The sequence below is a fragment of the Ammospiza nelsoni genome, chromosome 4 (genome assembly GCF_027579445.1).
Source record: "Ammospiza nelsoni isolate bAmmNel1 chromosome 4, bAmmNel1.pri, whole genome shotgun sequence".
In the NCBI taxonomy this organism is placed as follows: Eukaryota; Metazoa; Chordata; class Aves; order Passeriformes; family Passerellidae; genus Ammospiza; species Ammospiza nelsoni.
Window position 1 is genome coordinate 58,461,756 of NC_080636.1, and position 19,752 is coordinate 58,481,507.

At 44.5% G+C, this 19,752-nt stretch overlaps 1 protein-coding gene across 7 annotated transcripts in view; it reads right to left on the reverse strand.

Moving 5' to 3' along the window:
• Positions 1-3,693: 3,693 nt before the first annotated feature.
• FAM13A (family with sequence similarity 13 member A) overlaps positions 3,694-19,752 on the reverse strand; it is a 115,679-nt gene continuing 99,620 nt past the window's right edge. For 6 of the 7 annotated variants that reach the window (XM_059470123.1, XM_059470129.1, XM_059470128.1 and 3 more), the window contains 10 exons: positions 18,799-19,012; positions 18,311-18,449; positions 17,145-17,226; positions 16,796-17,016; positions 15,496-15,579; positions 11,673-11,768; positions 10,055-10,138; positions 5,989-6,185; positions 5,223-5,324; positions 3,694-4,335 (listed from right to left, as the gene is read on the reverse strand). In XM_059470123.1, the coding sequence (XP_059326106.1) occupies positions 4,209-4,335; positions 5,223-5,324; positions 5,989-6,185; positions 10,055-10,138; positions 11,673-11,768; positions 15,496-15,579; positions 16,796-17,016; positions 17,145-17,226; positions 18,311-18,449; positions 18,799-19,012 (1,346 nt within the window). In that variant the 3' untranslated portion in view covers positions 3,694-4,208. The remainder of the gene's footprint in view (positions 4,336-5,222; positions 5,325-5,988; positions 6,186-10,054; positions 10,139-11,672; positions 11,769-15,495; positions 15,580-16,795; positions 17,017-17,144; positions 17,227-18,310; positions 18,450-18,798; positions 19,013-19,752) is intronic. The other variant, XM_059470125.1, reaches the window with a different exon arrangement.

A 19,752-nucleotide genomic window follows, 5' to 3' on the forward strand; every position in this document is an offset into this window, starting at 1 on the left:
GAAAGAGATACTATGAGAATTGGGCAGGTGAAGGGCAGGGCTGGGGCTATTTTTTTTTTTTGGCTTCAGAGGAGAACAGTTGGAGCTGCTGCTTAGGGAAGGGAATTCATTGCTGCTGCTGGAGCCCAGCCCAGAGCTGCTTCTGCCATGGGGTGAGTCTCTGCTTGTGAGGGCAGTCACTGAAGTGGGACCTTATTAACACTTACCTCACTAAAAGAAGGACCTATCCCCATCTGATCAGGTTCCCAGGATCCTGAGCTTGCCCCTCTCTGCCCTGCTGGGAGCCGGGCTCCTCTGTCCCACTCTCACTGCTTCTTTGGCACTGCTCTGAGCTTTCACTGCACTGCAGCCCCGCAGCCCCTGCCTGCCCAGACATCCCGCGGTTCCAGCCACAGCTCCAGAATATCTTATGACGTATCTCCTTTACCACCCTGGGATTTTTGCTCATTCCTGATGGCCCAGCCTGCTGCTTTTGAAAGTCCTACTGGGGCACTAGGATCTGCTGCCCCGGGGGTTTCTGAAGGCTTCTCTTAATAGCATTTTTTGATCCAATCTGTCAGCCCAGTTAAGACACCCCAAGGATCAGAGGAGATCCCATCGCAGGAGATGGGAACTCAGCACTTCTGAAAATCTAAGCCCTAGGTCACCACACAAGTCCTCTGGACTGTTTGGAAATACAAAATTCAGTCTTTGCTGGTTTTAAATGGAACAGGCAATTCTGCAATTAATAAAAAACCAAACCAAGCCATGAGTCCCCATCCCAAGTGCTTTCACTAGCACATCTCTGCATTACCCCATGTCCTGAGGTGACTTTATGATGCTTGTATTCTATTTATGAACCTGGGTATGAAGTTCTACACCTTTAAGGTGGGTTCTGAGAGTGAAGGGGGTGGCAGGAGAAGCGCAGTTATCAGAAGCTGCACTGGCTGCCCCACATCCTGCTCCTGGACTGTGCTGGCTGCAGAACAGATGGGGGACAGAGCTCTCTTTTGCTTTTAGTTAGTTTTAGCTAGCTGAAGCAAAGAAGTTCCATGGACTGTGGCTTTTCCTTTTCTTGGAACTGTTCAAAACTGCTTTGGACCAAAATCTCAGAAGAACACTGGGAGTTCATGCCTGTGGCCCACTGGGGCTGGGATGCTGCACTCCAGCGCCAGAAGGACTGAGAGACACACAGCGAGCTGAACTACACTCCACAAAAATGACTTTCTGAATTTGCCATCACTTCAGAACAAGAAGAGGTTTTATTGTTTGGTATTGTTCATTTTTTACGTTTGTTGATGCTTTGCTTATTAAATAAACAGGTTTTTTCCACTTTTCTCCAAGGAAATCTTTTCCTGAACCAGTTGGGGCAATTTGCCCTAAACCAGGACACCCACTCTGACTAGCAAAGGGCACATGCAGCCCATGACCACCTTTGGAAGAGTTCAAGGGATCCCGAAGTGACCAAAATAGAAGCAATTTTGGCAACAACACACACACCACATATAGCAAGTGAAAGGGGATAAAGTACCCTTACATAAGTACCACAAACTAAATACAAATATTTGTGAACCCACTTGCCCTTAATAAAGAAGGAAGGGGGAGAAGTTGTTCTGGGAGTCCTTTTGGCTCCTCTGGTGTGACATGCATGAGGCCTGGCTACAATCAACACTGGATTTCATCTTGGTTAATTGGCTTCTGTACATTGGCAATGATCCCCTGGGGAACTGAAGAAAGCATTTCAGAAGTGCCCTCCCTTGGGTATCAGGGTGGAGCCTGGCTCAGGGCACACCAAGGGGTGCACATAAGCCTCTGGAGCGGGAGAGTGAGCCCAGGTGTCCCAGGATGGTGGAACTGTAAGCCCTCAGTGACTCAGTGTCCCTGAACTTGGGGCCTTTCTCTCCTTCAGGCAGCACCTGTTTGATGTGAACACCTTGTTGGGGGTTAGGTTCATTTTCTTTTGTTCCTTCTTACCTATAGAATTTTTCCCATAAGTTGCTAAGAAACATTAACTACTGGGTACTTATGTTATTTAAGAAAAACAAAGTGGCCAAGCTCGGATATCTGGTAGCACTTCTCTCATCTAGGGCGGATTTCTCTCCAAGGGGCAGAGAAACCCTGAGAACCGAGCAAATAAAGGGTGGGGGCAGTGGCTGGTCTCTCTCCCTCTCAGCATCAAAGAAGGATGGTCAAGCCGTTGCTTACTGCGGGGAGGATTCACTGTCACCACCAGAGCCCAGCCCAGAGCTGCTGCTTCATTCCTGGGGTGAGTTTCTGCTTGTGAGGGCAGTCACTGAAGTGGGACCTTATTAACACTTACCTCACTAAAAGAAGGACCTATTCCCATCTGATCAGGTGCCTAGGATCCTGAGCTCTCCCCTTTCTGCCCTGCTGGGAACTGGGCTCCTCTGTCCCACCCTGGCTGCTTCTCTGGCACTGCTCTGAGCTTTCACTGCACTGCAGCCCCTCACCACCTGCCTGCCCATGGTTCCAGCCACAGCTCCAGAATAGCTTCTGATACATCTCCTCTACCACCCCGGGATTGTTTCACTCATCATTTTCTCAGAGTCCTGCTGGGGCACTGGGATTGGCTGCCCCAGGGTTTGTGGAGCAAAGCCTCTCTTCTCTCTTCCCTCCCTTCCCGCGTGGGCCGAGCCGCCATCACCGCGCGCTCCCTGAGCTCACAGCACAGCGCCCCCTGCAGGCCCGGGGGAGTCACCGCACCTGCCCTGCCCGCCGGGAGCCAGCAGCGCCCCTGCCGGCCGTGCCAGGAACTGCACCCAGCGAGAAAGCGCCTGCGGCTGAGAGAGGGCTGGGACTGGGTTCTGGGTTCTGTTTGGTGTTAATGCTGTGTTGTTGTTTGCTTTATTTTACACACTAGTAAAGAACTGTTATTCTTATCTTCACATCTCTGCCTGAGAACCCCTTAATTTCAAAAATTGTAATAATTCGGAGGGAGGGGGTTTACATTTTACATTCCAAGGGAGGGTCCTGCCTTTCTTGGCAGATACCTGTCTTTCAAACTGACACACCTGAATCAGGTGTCCCAGGACTTTCTTTTTTGAAAGTCCTAAATTTGGAAATAGTAAATTGTCAAAGCTTGCACTCCATTCAGGTGCCCTTTCCACAGGCAGAGCACAGCTCCATGCTCTCAGTTGCCTGCAGTATCCTCTGGGAAGAAAAGCCCATCCTCTGCTGCCACCATCAGTGTTGCTGCTGCCGCCCACACAGGGGTGATGTGCACAAAAGAAGAAAATTTAGGTGAGTGAGTTTGTGGGACACCTGTGTAGACTGTTCAGCTTGGTCTCAGGTGTCTGTATCATGATGAAGCACACATACTAATGGGGTGGGTCCTCCAGATATCTACCACATATTTGACACCAATATTTAACCAATCATCAAAATCCCAAGGGATTCTGACTTACAGCTTTTAAAACCTCTTCTCTTCCCTGTTGCCCAAATGTGGTCAGGTCTCAGTATCACCCTCCAAGCAGAACAAGCTGGTAAGAACATTGGCTCCATGGCTCATTTTCTTTACCATCCCGAACATGCAGGTACTTCCTTCTACTCCGGTTGAATCGGCCATCAAAAACATGGGCAGAAAACCCAACTCAAGCCTGGGCAAAACTGCAACTCACACCAGCTCTGGCTGATGACCAGGAGATTATTACAGCATTTCTCTAGAGCAACAGAAGATGCTGGACTCCAAACAGGTCAAAAGTCTGAGCAAATCTTTACTGTAGCTACAAGAGAACAGTCTTGGTGCTGCCTGATCGGTGCCTTAACATAAGATTGGTCAGGGCACTTGTCTGTTCAACTCAAATAGAAGCTATTTGATGATTTCATTACTATTAATCCTATTTTGCCTCTTGCTATAATATCCTGGGAAAAAAGAACAGCATGGCTGGCTTTGATATTCTAAATATTACAGGATCTGTAAGCAAATCAATACAGAAGGATCCCTTCAGTGCAGTCACTGAGCGCAGTGTTGTGTCTCCTACACTGGCAAACTCCATTCTGGGCATCAGGCCTGGAGAAACAGTGGGCAACAGCAAATGTAGAGAGTTACAGAAATCCACCTTTCCTCCCTCTCCCACCTCTGGGAATGACCCTTCAGTTCCCAGGGAGCTCCTCAGCTCTCCCAGTCAGGCTCCCGCTGCATCCACTTCATGCATTTGTCCGTTTGGTGCTCTCTCCTCTTTGTTTATTGGCAAAAACAATCTCCTCCTTTACATGATCTTGGAGCTAATATCTCTCTTACTGATCAGGACTTCCAGCAGCCTCAGCTTGGCCTTAACCTGCTTGTATTCATTGTACTCTTCAGCCATGGGAGTGCGGTCTTCTTTCTGCACATTCCTAGTGGGAGTGAAAGCAGATCATGAGGATTTCTGTAACATGAAGCCTCCCTCAGCAGCCTCCCACCCTCTATCCATCAACAAGCCCTACAAAGCATTTCCTCTCCCCTGCTGCTGATCAGGGAACAAGACCAAAACATTTATCCTTTGAGAGAAAAAAACAAACAAATAAAAAAAGGGGCAAACCATCTCCTCCAACAAAGTGTGGGATGCTTGTGTGCTGAGGCTGAGCACAACTCCACAGTTCCAAATGCAAAATCCTATTTGAAACCTGCCCTGCTTCCCTAAAATCACCAGCTCTGCAAAACAGCTGGAAAACACTTCAGGAGCCATCTGAGTGTCAGCCTGTGAGGCTGGCAAAATAAAATACAGCCTCCCCTGTCTTGGCACCACAGCACTTAACATGAACAGACACACTCATGCAAAAGGAAGACGGTATTTGATCAGACTGCTCTTGGCTTACAGGAAAGTTCTAAATTTTCAGTGATTTTACAAAAGCCCCTAAGGATGATGGCTGGTAGCAAGAAACAGACAAGATAATTTAAGAGTATAAGTATATGAAAACATTCTATCAGCTGGTTAATGAGGGACATATTTTAAAATAATAAAACAAGTTACACTAAAGCAGAAATACTTGCTAAAACTAGCATCTGAATACCTCACAGACAAGCAAGAATGGGACAGAAATCACTACAGAAAAAAACTAGTTATTTTAACATTGAATAACTCTTCCACCATTCTAAATGTGGGTAAAGCAATGATAATGATTGTGAAGAAGAAATACATAATATTAAATTCAGGTAACTTTCTGTATTTTGAGATCGGAAAAAAGATGCAAAACAGATTAAAAGTAGCTGAAGAACAGAGAAGCAGCTGAGAAATTGTTACCTTCCATTTTGTCGGAAAAAGTTATCTTCAAAGTCTCTCAATTTTTTTCGGATTCGCTTTTTCTCTTCCCTGACTTCTTGGAGCTGCTCTACCAGTTCAGGGCTGTTTGGTTTAAAAATAAATGAGATTATCCATAGTACACAATAAAAACAGGAAACACACAGTAAACCTACAGACATTTAGCTGTACATATGCCAAGCAATGGAGTTGCTCCTGGAAGCAGCTTTGGCAGCCCCACATAACTTAAAACAAAAAGCTCTCTGAATTTAATTCAGCAAAATCATCATAGTCTTAAGCTGCAGCTTCTAAGGAGGTCAAGTGTGCACTTCACAATTTAACACTAACTTCTATGAAAGTTCCTCTTCTCCTGCAGATGGGTCTGGGTTTGGTGACTTTTATAGGATCAAATTCAATGGTCACAACTTAGGGCTACCACCCCCACGTGTTTGCACTTGAAACTAGCAAAGCTACTTCCACTTGACCTCTCCAAAACACAAAAAACCTTCTGGAGTGCAGGGTTTTCGTGATAAAGGCTTGCCACTGGTGGAGTTACTATTTAGAGATGGAATACAAAGATGCATAAGCTAAGTATCAGAACAAGGTAGTTTCTTTCCAAACCCTTTCTATGAGGGTCTATTGCATTTAAAAATGAAACATGAAAACATCTGGCTCAGATCATAAATAGAAAAAAAACCCTTTTCTGACAAATAAAATATTATTTTAGCAAGAAATAACTTTTTTGTAGTTGCCTGTGAATTCAACATACATGGATGCTTCATGGAGATTTGAAAGCCCCATATCCTGACTGCTCCTAGATGGTATCTTATCATCCACCGGGGAAACAAAGCCGTCAGCATCATCTTCTAGCTGATCCAAGAAATTGCGCACACTGAAATCCGTTTTTATGGTAATCGTGAGATCTGGCTTCACATTGCTGTCCTCCTCAGAGCCCTCCTCTTCTTCCTACACACAGGGACAGAGCAGCCCCACAACAAGACAGGTTATTGCTTCCCTTCTCAGGAACAGGCTCCTCTCACCACATGCACTCAGGAACAAGAAGTGGAAAGGCGAGCAAACACTTCAATTGCCAAGCAATACACAGGACACCAGAAGACCATCAGTAAGACACCCTAGAACCAAAGCATGACAGAGAAATTGCCACCACAAACTCAGATTGGTTAAGGAGACCCAGAGCGACACAACTGAGAGAAAAAAAAAATATCTGGGGTTCAGAGCAACATGTTGCTTTGTTTAGTTTGTGTATTCTGACAAAAAGGAACCCATTTACAGACGTTACACATATTGTCCAAAGCACACCAGCCATCCTCTGCATTTCCCTGCAAACATTTCCCAGCATAGAGACTGTCTTGTTAAAATATGGAATTTTTTCTCTAAAGATGCAGCTCAACAGCTCTCTCTAATGGCTGAATTCAAGACCTCAAATGCTCATTCAGTGATACCAGTGAGCTCAGATGAGTCTTACAATTACCCAAATGTGGGAAATGATTGACTGTAAAAGGACTGCTCCTGCTAACATGTTCAAACATTAGCTCTGACCATTTTGCTGGAATACACTAAAAACTGGACTGGAAACTCTGCACAGTGCAATTTCCCATTTCCTCAATGCACACTGAATTGGTTGTGTTCCAATTAAAAAAAAAAAATTTACAGGCATGAGATTTGAAAGTCCCTGCTGCACTTGGTATTCACCAGTTCACTGTGTTCTCAAAAGTAGGGCTTGTCCTGAGACACTGTCCAGAAATAATTTTAATTATCAGGGAATGAGGCCCAGTCTCTTATGTACAGAGACATTTCTAGAAGGCAGTTTTCAACCTTAATGTAAGGAAAGAGGCTACTTAGAGAAAGCAGCAAATGCCAGCACGGACAGTAAATCTCTCAAATATGTATGTATGTGTCTGTAAATGTATTTATTTTACAGCCATGTAACTCTAGCCAGGAAGGATCTAAGAACATGAATATCTTTAAAAGCTTTTGGGGGCTAACATCACTTAAGTCTTCTAGACAAAAATATATTGTAGCACCGAGATCAAAAGCAGACATTTTCTTGATTTGTTTTTTCATGTGATTCCTTGTGAATAGTTCAACTATTCCTAAGAGACTGGTCCCATATTTCAAGCAAAAAGGGAGAAGGCAACAGCAAGACCTGGCTTAGTCCCATTAAAGCCTCAGTGATTTATAAATGCATACATTTAAATTAAATTATGGTTTGCCCAGAGTTTTCTTTTTAATTTAAAGCTCTAGGCCATGATGATACATTGCAAAGTCACAGGCTGAAAATTACAACCAAGATTGAGACTGCAGAGTGAAAAAAACATTATCTGGGAAGAAGTTTTTAGTAGCAATAATAACAAAAGATATAGAGAAGTCTGAATGCATCTCAGGAAAATCTGCAGGGAATGTGTGGAAGTTGAAGCAATATTTAGCACATGATTAGACGAGACCCATTTCTCCAGACATCAGCTGTACAGTTTAAACAGAAAGCACAAACCAGCAGCCACGTACCCTTCTTAAGCCCTACCAACAACTCCAGGCTGAAATGGGGAGGGGAGACCACCTTTCACTGCCATTCCCTGTCCCCAGGAGTGCCACCCAGCCCAGGCTGGGAAGGGCTGCAGCAGAGCAAAGGTACTGCTGTGCCATTGAGCAGGATTTGCTAAGTCAGTCTAAGCAGTGAAAGCAGCACACTTTGCTTCAGAGGAATCTCTCTGGCAACAAAGGAGGAGCTCCCATGCCCTTTTGTGGGAGAGCTCCTGGATTGAAAGCAAAGGGACAATTTCCATAAACAGTGTGACCAAGCTGCTCCTGAGGACTGACACAAGTTCCTCACAGATACCCATGAGCCTGCCTTGCCTCACTGCAGACACCGCACACTGCCCGAGCCAGCAAGCAGCTCAGGAGCCAGCCTCCTGCCATGGGAGGCCACAGGAGGAAAAGAAAGAGCAGAATTTTCATTTATACCTCAGAGCCAACACACTGCATCTGGTTCTCACAAGACCTCTAAAATAATTTTGCTCTTAAATAGGAAGGGGTGAATTAAAAGGATTCTTAGCCAGAACTCCAACAGAAAAGGCCCTCTAAGGCCTTCCCTCTAAAGTCTCACATAGGAACCTCAATTAAACCTGCAGCAACATTTATACCTTGAACCAGAATGATCTTCATACACAAGATTCATGTATCATGCACCTGCTTGGATTGTCAGGCAATCATGAGGCATTCCAGAGTTACAAATGTCACATCCCCAGAGTATCCCATCATCGGCACTCCCACAAAGCAAGAATCCTAATGATTTTTCCAACACAACATCCAAGATATTGTACCAAAATGTTTGGTAAGGTCACCTCAAAACACCTTTCAAGTTTTTAGTCAACTATCCCAAATGCTTCAAGAAAACCTCACCCAGAAACACACAAATACTGACACCGTCAGCAGCCTGTCAAATATTTCCCTGCCCATAGTGGACCTATGCAGGAGCTAAGTTTTGGGGCCTTTTGCTCATTTCCTCTCTTTACTTCTGAGTGTAGTTCAGTATAATGCTGCCATGTGCAGCTTCACAAAGCCCCATTTAAGTGTTAATAGGCACATCATGTTAGCAGGCTTAAGGCTGTCATCTAAATCTTCTCCAGAAACCCCTCCAGGTTTGTATTCCCTGCAGGACTGGTTTCCAGCCCGTGCTGGCCATCAGAGATCACCATAATTGACAGCTCTAAGTTCTCACACTGGGTGCAAGCAGAGGTGGGGAAAAATGACACACTAAAACAAAAAAAACCAGAAGCAAACAAAAACACTCCCCACCAGACCAGTATTGCAGGTTTGATCCAGCAGTTATCTAGAAAATACTAAGAAGCTCAGTGATCATTAACCAGCTTCCAAACAGCAGCTTAACATCTTCAATCTGCAATCTGGTATTAAAGAATATGTGCCTTGAATAGTCCATTAATATACAATCCACTGCACTCAATCACCTCGGATCTCTAAGTCTGCAGTACTTACATCTAACCAAGCTCTGGCTGGATAACAGAAATATGACCCAAATGTGCTGAAGCACCTCTCTCCCTTGTTACATTGCAAGGGAGGGCTCAGCTCCACGCTGTGTGTCCTGGTCTGCTGCTGGACTTTATTCCTCAGGGGAAGGCCCAGTATCACAGCAATCCTCCCCACCCCAAATTATTACTCCACAGCAGCACAAGAAGAAACACAACAATCCTGCCATCCAAACCTGACCAAGCATCAACTAGCAGAACCAAGCTGTTCTTACTTCCATCCTCATTAAGTTAAAAAGGCCCTGCACAAGGTGGTGAAAAAGAGCCTGGATAAAACAAGTGGAGGGGAGCAGGTAAGGATCCCGTGAGTGCCCTGGCTGGCTCCACGTGCGAGGGTTAGTTTTGTGAGAGCTCATTCCTGCCACGGTGCTGTGAGCAAGCCACAGAGCCTGGGAGTGAGAGAAACTACTGCAAAACAAGTTAGTGTCTTTTAAAAGAAAGGAGGAAAGCAAGAAAAAAAGCAAGGTACACGGGTAACTGCGATTTTGTAATTTTTTTTAAAGCAAAATAAAATATATTATGTACAGATGGAGGGGAAGGGACAAGGATAGGAAAGAATGCAAAGCCAAGGAAACACTGTAGTCTTATCTACAACAAGGGAAGAATTTGATCAGAATTGGCGAGGCTTAAAGCAGCTACTGATTTTTCAGGAGGACACTGCAAAAAAATCAACACTGATGAAAAAAAAAATCAATCAACCATTCTGTTTCATTGGTATAAGGGGAAAGTTGATGCAAACTGAGCAATTAGTTAGCAGCTGGAGGTCTTCACCTTTATCTCCTTGAAGAAGGAAGCTGTTTCGCCCTCGATAATTGGCTGCAGCAAAGGGCTTCTCCGCTTGCTGGAGGGGGAACCCTGTGACAGGTGTTAACAAGTATGTTACATTGTGAACCCCTTTCTCCTCCACCACCTGCTCTCAGCTCATTCTCACCCACACACTCCCAGCTCATTGCTGGACCACCAGGAGAAATAGCTTTCTCAAGGAAGAAAAACAGGCCTGGCAAACCCCTGAACCTTGGGCTGTTTTCTCTCAGGATGCTGCTTAGCAAAGGACACCACTGCCAATCTGTTTTAAAAAAGAAACTTGGATGATTATTAGCTGGGTAGTGACTATGATGCAAAGGCTCTAAGAAAATAATCCCCAGCCCAATGGCTGGCTCTCCAGAGCTACAGGGTAAGCTCAGACAGGCTCTCCAGATTTGCTTTCCAGGAGCCTGATTCCCCACTGAAGTACCTACTGATGTAGAGATGGATTTTCAAATGCATTCTGTCTCTCTATAAGCCTCTCACTATTCTCACTCAGAAGACTGGGGAAGAAAACAGTCTCATCTCTCCTCTGCTAGCCTCTATGGATTTTCAGTTTTGTGCATTAACAGGACCTGGGCTCTCTTTGACAGCTTTGCATTATGCTGCCCATGCACACCTACACAGCTTCCTCCTCGACTGCCAGCACTGTCTTCACAGCACACATTTTGGGGACTATTTTGCATATTACAGGAGGAACAGCTTTTTATTTGTTTTAAATGTAGGACCAGGAACACCTCCCAGCATTTGCAGAAAAAAGCCCCACCCCTCAGTGACACTGCAGTGGGTAATGCTGTGCCAGCCAATTCACTTCACTGGCCGTCTACAGAAAGTGGGCAGGACATGAGCACTGCTCAGGAAAAGCAAAAAAAAGTTCATACACGACAGATAGAGTAAACAGGAACTTTGATAAAAGAACTCTTTTCCATAGTTAGGCTTGAAGTATTCTGTGTGGGTTTTTTAGATTAATTAATTTTTAAAAACTGGACTACACAAATTGTCTAAAATTAAAAAAGGTGAATTTTCTCCCTAGAGGGGTGTATTGAGTTCCCTGCTGGTGGTAAAGCACCACCTTGAAAGAGGGAATATCCACCACTTAGAGGATCTCTTAATACAAATTAAGTGCTAGAAAACTGAGGGCTTTTTCTTTCATCCAAGGACACACCTGGCATCTCCTGTGGGATCTACTCAAGTCTGTGTGCTGTGTACAGGAACCCTGTACCTACAACCCTGTGGAACCAAGCAGCATGGAAGACCTACAGCTCAGCATGGGTTGGTATGGAAAAAGAAGTGAGGCTGTACCAAACAGAGGATGGATGAAATAACTGCAGCAGCCCAATGGAAAGAGAAGAAACAATACAAGGCGTGATGTTCCCCGTGGCTCACAGGTGGGCACTAAAGTTCCTTGACCAGCTTTGCCCAACTTCAGTGTAAAGTGTCATTGATCACTCATTTGCTTGATCTTTGAGTAATAAGGGAGGTTGGGACTTAGCCTCAGTGATTGTGTTGTAAGCAAAAGTGTGGTGATTCCTGCTTCCTCAGCTTGAAACCAAAGAAATACCCCACAGAAGAGTGCTCTACTCACAATAATGGGGATGGTGTTGGCTCTGGAGAGGATCTGTTTGACCAAGCGATACCTGTCATACAACGGCTTCATCACCTGCCGCTCGTTTTTGGTTACCTGAAAAGGAAAAAGAGGGGACACCCATGAAGCCTGCAACAAAAACTCCACTCCAGAATTCATGTGCCTGTGATCACCCTCAGTCTGAGTGGCTCAAAGAGACTTGTATGGGGATGACAGGAGAGCAGCACTAGCCCTGAAACTGCTGTCCACCATGGCATCGCCTGTGCCTGGTGCCACCTGAAGCTGTGTGGGCTGTCTTGTACAGGGGCTGTAAGGGACAGGTGCTTCAAATGACCAATAGGGATCAGATGTCCCCAGCACAAAATGACCTGAGGAGGCAGCACTCAGTGCTTGCAGTCACATCTGCTGCCCTAAGCACCAGCTGAGCTTTGAGCTTTCCCATCCTTGTTCCTGTGGCCGGCCCTCAATAGCCGTGCTTGTGACCCATGAAAAGAGAAAGCAGCTGCACTGACTGCATGTTGCAATGTGAGCAGACTTCCCTTGAGTATGGTAAACTACAGATTTCACAACAGCTGACTTTCTGGCTGTGCTATTTCTCCTAATTTCCTGTACAAGCCAGCAGTTTTTCTTCTTTTTAGCCCCCTAAACTTGCCCTCCATCCCTCCTCACAGCCATTTTGCTGGGAAGGATTCACTGCAATGCTTGGAAGGGATGAAGGTGCCATGGCTGTGTGGCATAGAGAAGATAGAATAGTGCTGTCATGTCCACCTCAGGTGTTCCTTATATTGCTCTGTCCTTAATTCCACTCCTCCTTATTCCTTCTTGTGCTCCCTCCCCAGTTTTGAGAGCATTACAAACTGAGTGTGTTATTTCTGGTTTCCTTTCAGATTCAAGGTGGGTTTTATTTCTTCAGTGTTTTCTTACAACACATTAGAAAACAAACAAAATCCTCAGCAATACCTGATCATCATTCAGCACTGTCTGACCCATATCCTATAAGTGTCCTTCCATTAGATCTTTTGTCTAACTTTAGATTATAAAGCTCTTATGAGGAAGCTTTAACTGATGTCATGCCTTTCTACTTGCTGCTAATCACCAGAGCACCTGAACAACAGCCATATAAAAATCAGCATCAACCCCTAGGGAGCTTTGTGCAGTCTCTTTCTACAACAGAAACAGGAGAAAAGGGAATACAGCTTCAGACAGTGAGGCAATTTTAAACTGCTTTTTATTTTGTCTGCAGTTAACTTTCACTGGCATCATCTTTCTAAAGCTTTTACATCCTCCCTCCAGAGAAAGAGACAGTTTTGGCTTGGGAGGGGCAGGAAGGCTGTAAGTATTGCCAGGAGTGGGATGGCAGGGATGAACTCCAAGAATCTGGAGGTAGCATCCATCTTCCTCCTGATAACAAAGCCTATGTTCCCTCTGTTGGGGGCAAAGGAACAGGGAGGGAAAGGAGGAAGATCTTTATTCCTTTCCTGGCTCAATGCAAATATCCCCAGGCCTGATAAGGGGGATATAGATGGGCAGTCTTGAGCTCTGGGGCTGAATGTCCCACACCCCCAAGGCACAGCAGGGCTCCAATTCCTGACAGCTTCAAGCTGCCTGTTCACTGAGTAAGCAGCTCACATGGATTAGAGGGATGTGAGCAGCATGAAACAATTCACTCAGTCCTCTTTGTGTTGAGCTTTGTGCTGATGTGCCTGCACTCAATTGCACTGGCTAGCAAGTTGCCTCCAACTTTCGACATTTCTCTGTAGCCCATCCAGAATACAACTAGAGAAACTGAATAACCTAAATATATATATAATATTATTCCTAGCTTTACAAGATTAGCAGTTTGTGGAACAGGAGGTACAGCACTACTGTTGGCTCAGACAGTCTGTTACTTAAAAAACCCCAAGACTATGATGAGGCTTATGTTGAGGCTGAGAATCAAACCTTCAATTAACAACATTTCAAAGCTGATTAACAGCACTGTTCTGTACAGAAAAATAAACACAAGCCTTGGAATGGGTACAAAGTCCTTAGGTATGTTGAAGAATGGAAAAGTTCAACAACATCCTTCAGTGTCTGAGTGTCAGCGTGGAAGAGCAACACAGATAATGAATACAGGCATTGCAAGTTAAGTGTATGGAGTCTGAGCCTGTCCTGCAGCTCATTTACACCAGCAAACTTTACAGAAAGCATATTCTGAAAGTAAATGTTTAGTACATGGGCACACTGTCTCATTAGGTAAACATAAGTAAGACCAGTAAAACCTGAGTATATTTTGGGAGAACATCAAAATGCAAAGAGACTGTCAGAATAATGGAGCCTTTGACACAACTCTGGGGCACACTCCACGTGGCAAAAGAGCAGCAGCTGAGAACAGACCATTGCTTGCATTGTTAGAGCAGCTCAAGAATTTCTGCAGACAGACTTTTGGCTTAACTAAAACAGTTCAGTTCCACCTTTGCAGGTTCATCTATCACTGGTGCAGAAAGACCCAGCTGCACAATAAATCTGAGCTCCATTGTTTTTCTTGTTTAGTTAAATATCTTTAAGGAAAAAAACCCTTGGCTGAACTATCCACATTCTCCTCAAGCTCTCAGTACTTTTCCACTGCTGCTCTGCCAGGAGCTGGGAACAGCAAAAGCTGATCAGTCTTCCTTTCCATGCAGTTCAGTGTTACTAGGTATAGACAGCTTATTTCAAAACAAAACAAATTAAAAAGCAGTTGTACAAATGAGGCATTGAAAAAGGTAGGTGGAAATAAAAGTATGCTGACAAGATAGGCTCTTGGCTTGTTATTTTTTTTAACAGACTGAAGTGAGTTCACTTCAGTAAGATGCCAACTGTTGATTTATATAATTGTAAAAGCAGCAAAAAAAGACTTGGTCTCACAGAGAACACAGGGAAGGTTAAGTGGATTCCCTTGTGCTGCCTTTTTTCTACACAAGAATAAATCTGCCTGTCCTCTCATGTAACTATGCCATTTTCAGTTGCTAATAAACAACAGTTGTGACTGTACAATATTAGCACTCCAAGAAGGCATTTAAATAAATCAGTGAGACTTTTTAAAAACAATGGATAAAGGAAGATATAATTTGGAAGGAAAAGATCAGGAATCTCATGCAGCAGCAGAATGACAGATTTGTGAGCTGCACCAATCAAGTACTCCTTATAAGCAGTAATTTGCTGCTCCCAAGCCACTGCTCAGGGGATTAGCAGCACTCTGAAATTAAGTTACTTTACCTATATAGCTGGTCACAAAGATTACAATGACATCAGTGAAAGAGAAGGGGTGACTCATAAAAAGCCAGCTTCATGGCCTGGAAGCCACTGTGTTTCTGCCACAGCAAGGACCAACAGGAGACAAAACTTAATTCTCTGTATTCACAAATAAGTTGGCCTTATACCATTGATATCAGAAAACTGCAAACTTCTTGGCTGGATGAGGGACCACGCACAAATATTCTCATGCATACTGTCCACTGGGCCTCAAACTGGATGTCTGTGGAACCTGATGAGCACAGTCCCAAAATAATGACCACTCAGCCTGTAGGTTCTGTCCTGCAGGTGTCTGTCCAGCTCAGTGCTGTGTGAGGACATCACCCTGCCTGGAACAGATTCCTCAGCAGCTGCGGAAGTAAAGGATCAGGGAGGTGGATTAGAGGGTGCACGTGTGGCTTGGAGAGCAAGAAGTTCTAGTGACCTGACATCAAAAGGGCTTTAGGGGCATCATTAACCACAGACAATGACATAGAAAGATGTACTTTGAGACAAAAAACGCAAAAAAAATTCCCAAAAAAACAAACAAACCAAAATCTGCAGTACATACCGGTCTGCCATGAATGCCTTCATAATTCAGCAAAGCCCTCTGAAGAGCCACTTTTTCAGCTGCTATCTGATCTCGTGTCATGTCCTATGAAAAGTGGCACAGAGAGAGGGAAAGGGAGGAAGAAAAGAAAAAAAAGTCAGATTCCTGGACTTAAAAAATACTGATCTGTGCCATAACCAAAGTCTTGTCATACCATCATTATGGTTTAAAGATTCATCTCTACCTTCCAGTTGTCTTTTCCCAGCTACATTGCTAAAGAGACTGTTAATGTGAGTAGAAGACTATGCTCAATGCAGGCAGATTAAACACACAAACTTTGCATATGAAGGTATTTTATGTACCTAAAGTGGATTTACAGATTATAATGTGCTTTGAAAAAACAACACCATGCAACTTGTAATGCTGGTGGATCTTTTCCAGTTAAGATCTGAAATGTTAATTCTACAATAGAATACATTTGCTTTCTTTTTCTCCAAATCTGAGACAAACTCCAGAACCTCTTGTAAAGCTAGAGAAGACTTCTCTAACTAAGTTGGCTAAAATTTCCCCACTAAATTTGCCTGGCACCAAGCCTTTTCTCCCTATCACAGCACCAAATACTATCACAGTCCCTCTGTAAATGGCCAGGCTGTGGGTTCTTGCTACAGTCAGAAAATAGTCAAAACACATGCTGTATGTTTTTCTTTTGCAGATCTGGCAAACAAAGATAATGCTGTCTGCCTCACTCTTACACAGCAGTGCACAATTTACATGTCAGCAGACTCAAGGACTTCATTTACAAGGCTGCCCAAACCTCAGGAGCTCACATCAGACATGAAGACCTCCCTGCTGATAACCCTCAGAGACCACAGCAGCTAATGGAGCTCAATGTGAAACTCTGAAGGTTAGCAGTAACATACCCTAAGAGAATAACATTCAGTTTTGGGGTGGACAAGAAGCAAGCAGATGACACAATCTCCAGAAGCACTGGAAGATTCCGAATTGACAAAAACTTTTGGATGGAACAACAGAAACAGCCAAAAATAGGGCAGGAAAAAATTGCAATAATTCAGAAACATTACTAAGAATATGCAAGGGTCAGAGAACGAACACAAGATAACATACAATAGAAACTGAGCTCTGGGGGAAAAAATCAAGATACTAAAGGCAGAGGGAAAGGAACTAAAGCAAGTGAGCCCAGACTAAAGGCTGCAGACTTTTTAACAAAATGTAGAAGACCACAATGCTTCCACAGTGACTGTGCAGCTACAAGTAACCTACTTGCACATAAAGGTCTAAATGTGACCTGTCTACATTGTACCTTAATGTCTTCAGGTCGATTGGTCTCTGCTCGTTTCTCTTGAAGCTTCTTCTGGATGGATTCAAGGGTCACTTCCACAGTAGGCTTGGCAGATTTGTCTGACAGGTCTTGCTTCTTGTCATCCTCCTTGTCCAGCTGGGAGCCGAAGCTCTTGGGGAGCGTGTTGCTGCGCTGACGCACAACAGGGCCAAGGTCTTCCTCTGAGATCTTCAGTTTGGATTCTGAGCAGGGAAAGATGAGCAATTTTTCATCTTTAAAATGTGACTGTGTCAGGATCACTGCCTCACATCAAATCTAAATGAGGCAGAGTCAAGCTGTCCCCCAAAAGTGCACCAGTGACGGTTCTCACCTTTAAGTTGCTTTCGGAATTTGGCCAAATCATTTGTCCATTTGAGCACTTCAGGGTTGGCTGCCTTGTCACTGTGGGAAGGCTGGGAGGAAAGAAAAGCCATGCTGAATCTGTGTTAAACCACCAGGAGCCATTCACTGAAACCAGTGTGTGGCACAAAAGGGTACAATGGAATTTGAACCCAGCACAAATCAGCTTCTGACTGGCAGCTGCACACCTCTGGGCAGCAAACTTCAGACCTTGCTTCAATTGCTCCTGCTTGTCACAACACTCTGTCTTAGGGGCATCGTGAAATGGATTTTCTTTTTAGAAAACACAAAACATTTGATGCCAATGATTAAGCTGTAGGAGTGACTCAGAGGGCCGGATGCACATTGGAATCCTCGTGTCTATTGTTTCCTAACAAGAGGGTACCTCGAAAATAGAGGAAACCTAGCATGAACAGTTGGAAAAGTGTTATGACTCATGTATCCACACCAAAGGCTGCCTTACACCCAAAGACATCAAATAACCCAAATTCTAGGCTACAGCAGCATTTTTTCAGCCTTTCCTACTGCAGACCAGATCATGCCAGTACAATACTTTGCCATTTAGATAGCCAAAGATACACAAATGCAAAGCTTTACAGTTCCTTACAAAGCTTTCTGTGCCTCAGAAGGACATGTCAGAACAATTAAGAGTCCAGTACACTGCTGCTGCTCAGCAGCACTTGACTGTGGTTCCTTGCTCAGGAGTGAAGGCAGCTGCAATGCACAGGTGTCCTGGGATTACCATCATGCAAATGAGATCAGCCACTGTGCTTCCCATATGCTGAAGTTAAATAAATAAACAAACAAAGAGAAATTGAACACAGCTATTGCTCCACACTGTCTTAAGCAGTGGTCAAAATCTTATGAATTCATTAGCTTTCCTTTCTTGTGCTGCATGGATATTACATAATACCTGGAAAGGTAATTTGCTTGGTGAGCACACAGATTTCTGAGGGGGCAGCAGGTCTTCTGCCTTTTTTTTTTCCCTTTCATCATTATAAAAGCTTTCAAGCCCTCTGTATGTTTGGCATATTTCCCTGGTGTCCCTCTGTATGCTTGACCCACTTCCCTGGTGTCCCTTCCCTTTGCTGCTAATGCATCCATCTCCACATAAATGCTGAACTCCTAGAGACTCACTCTGTATTTCCTCTCCTCTTCGAATTTGTCCTCAAATTTCCTGATCTTTTTCTTCAGCCCCTGAATCCTCCGGGTGAGTTGTGCAGGGGTAAGGTCTTCTCTGTCATCTTCATAGGATCCTAAAGACGAACTCCGTCTCCTGCCAAGAGCAGAGATTGCAGGAAGAGCTTATCCAAACAGCCACAGTACATCTTGATGCAGAGAAGGCCACTTCAGCTTTGTGGGAACAAAGGCAAGGCCCACAAAAGGGAGAATGCTATGTTGCTACTCTGCAATGACAGATAGCAAAAGATGCTCTAACAGCCCTAGTTATTAATGCACAAACCCAGAAACCAACTACAAAGAACTTTTTATAAAATATCATTTCCCTGTGAGCGGGGACAGAAACCCAACGCAGCATAGCCGATCCAAAGAGATGCTGCTCGATGCAACCGTGCAAACCCTTAGCAGCTGCATGAGAAAGTCAGCACTGGCAAATCACAACCCACCTCATGAAGGAATGAGAATTGGGAGGAGAAGGAGGCACTTCTGTATCATCCAGGTACTGCTGGCTCTGTCCATAGGCATAGAAGCGAGGGGACAGCATGGGATCGCTGTCCTCGTCCAGAAGCTGGCGAATCAAGCGCCCGGCCTGCGGGGAAAGGCGAGCCTCATCTGAGTCTAAGCCGTCTCGCTGCCATGAGGAGAGAGCAGGGATGGGCTCTGGGAACAGTAAGACAAAGGCTGGTTTTATCAGGTTTGTTTTGTACACAAGACAGACTCCAGGTAACTTTCTAATGAACCTCGACCTGCTCGTCCTGGACTGTGACTCTTGTCACCAGGCATTCTCTGATCACTACTCCCATCTGCCCTGTGCGCAAACCATTACAAAGCCTGGCCACAGCAGGGAACCTACACAAATATAAGTCATCTCTTTGGTGCAACAGAAAACTACCCAAAGGCTGACCAGGAATTACCATGGACTGACACCAAGCAAGACAATCACCAGCTAGCACCTTTGAGGAAAAAGTCATGCTGGACAAAAAGCATTACTGGCACATGGCATATATATAGCAGAAGCAACTGGATTCCAGAAGAAATTTTTTTCATTTTCAGGATGTACAAACGCTGTAAATGAATAGTGTATTAATGGCTCTCCTATAGGCCCCCCTGTTGCCTGTTAGTGGAAATTCAAAGCCTAGGAGTAAGCATAGGTTCTTCTAATCTGCAAGGAAAAGGTGTCCCACATTACCACCTGTTCCACAGGGTGCCCAGCCCACATATTAACAATTATAGTAACATGGTCTGAGTTTCCCCTTTTCCCTTTCACACACAATCCTGCTTGCAGTATGGTAGAAAAGAGAGGAAATCTTCAGTCCCCTGGACAACATAACCAGTCAGAAGCAAAAGCAATGTTGTACAGGAGGTGGTAGAGTAGGAGAGAAAGGGAAACCCAATTTAGC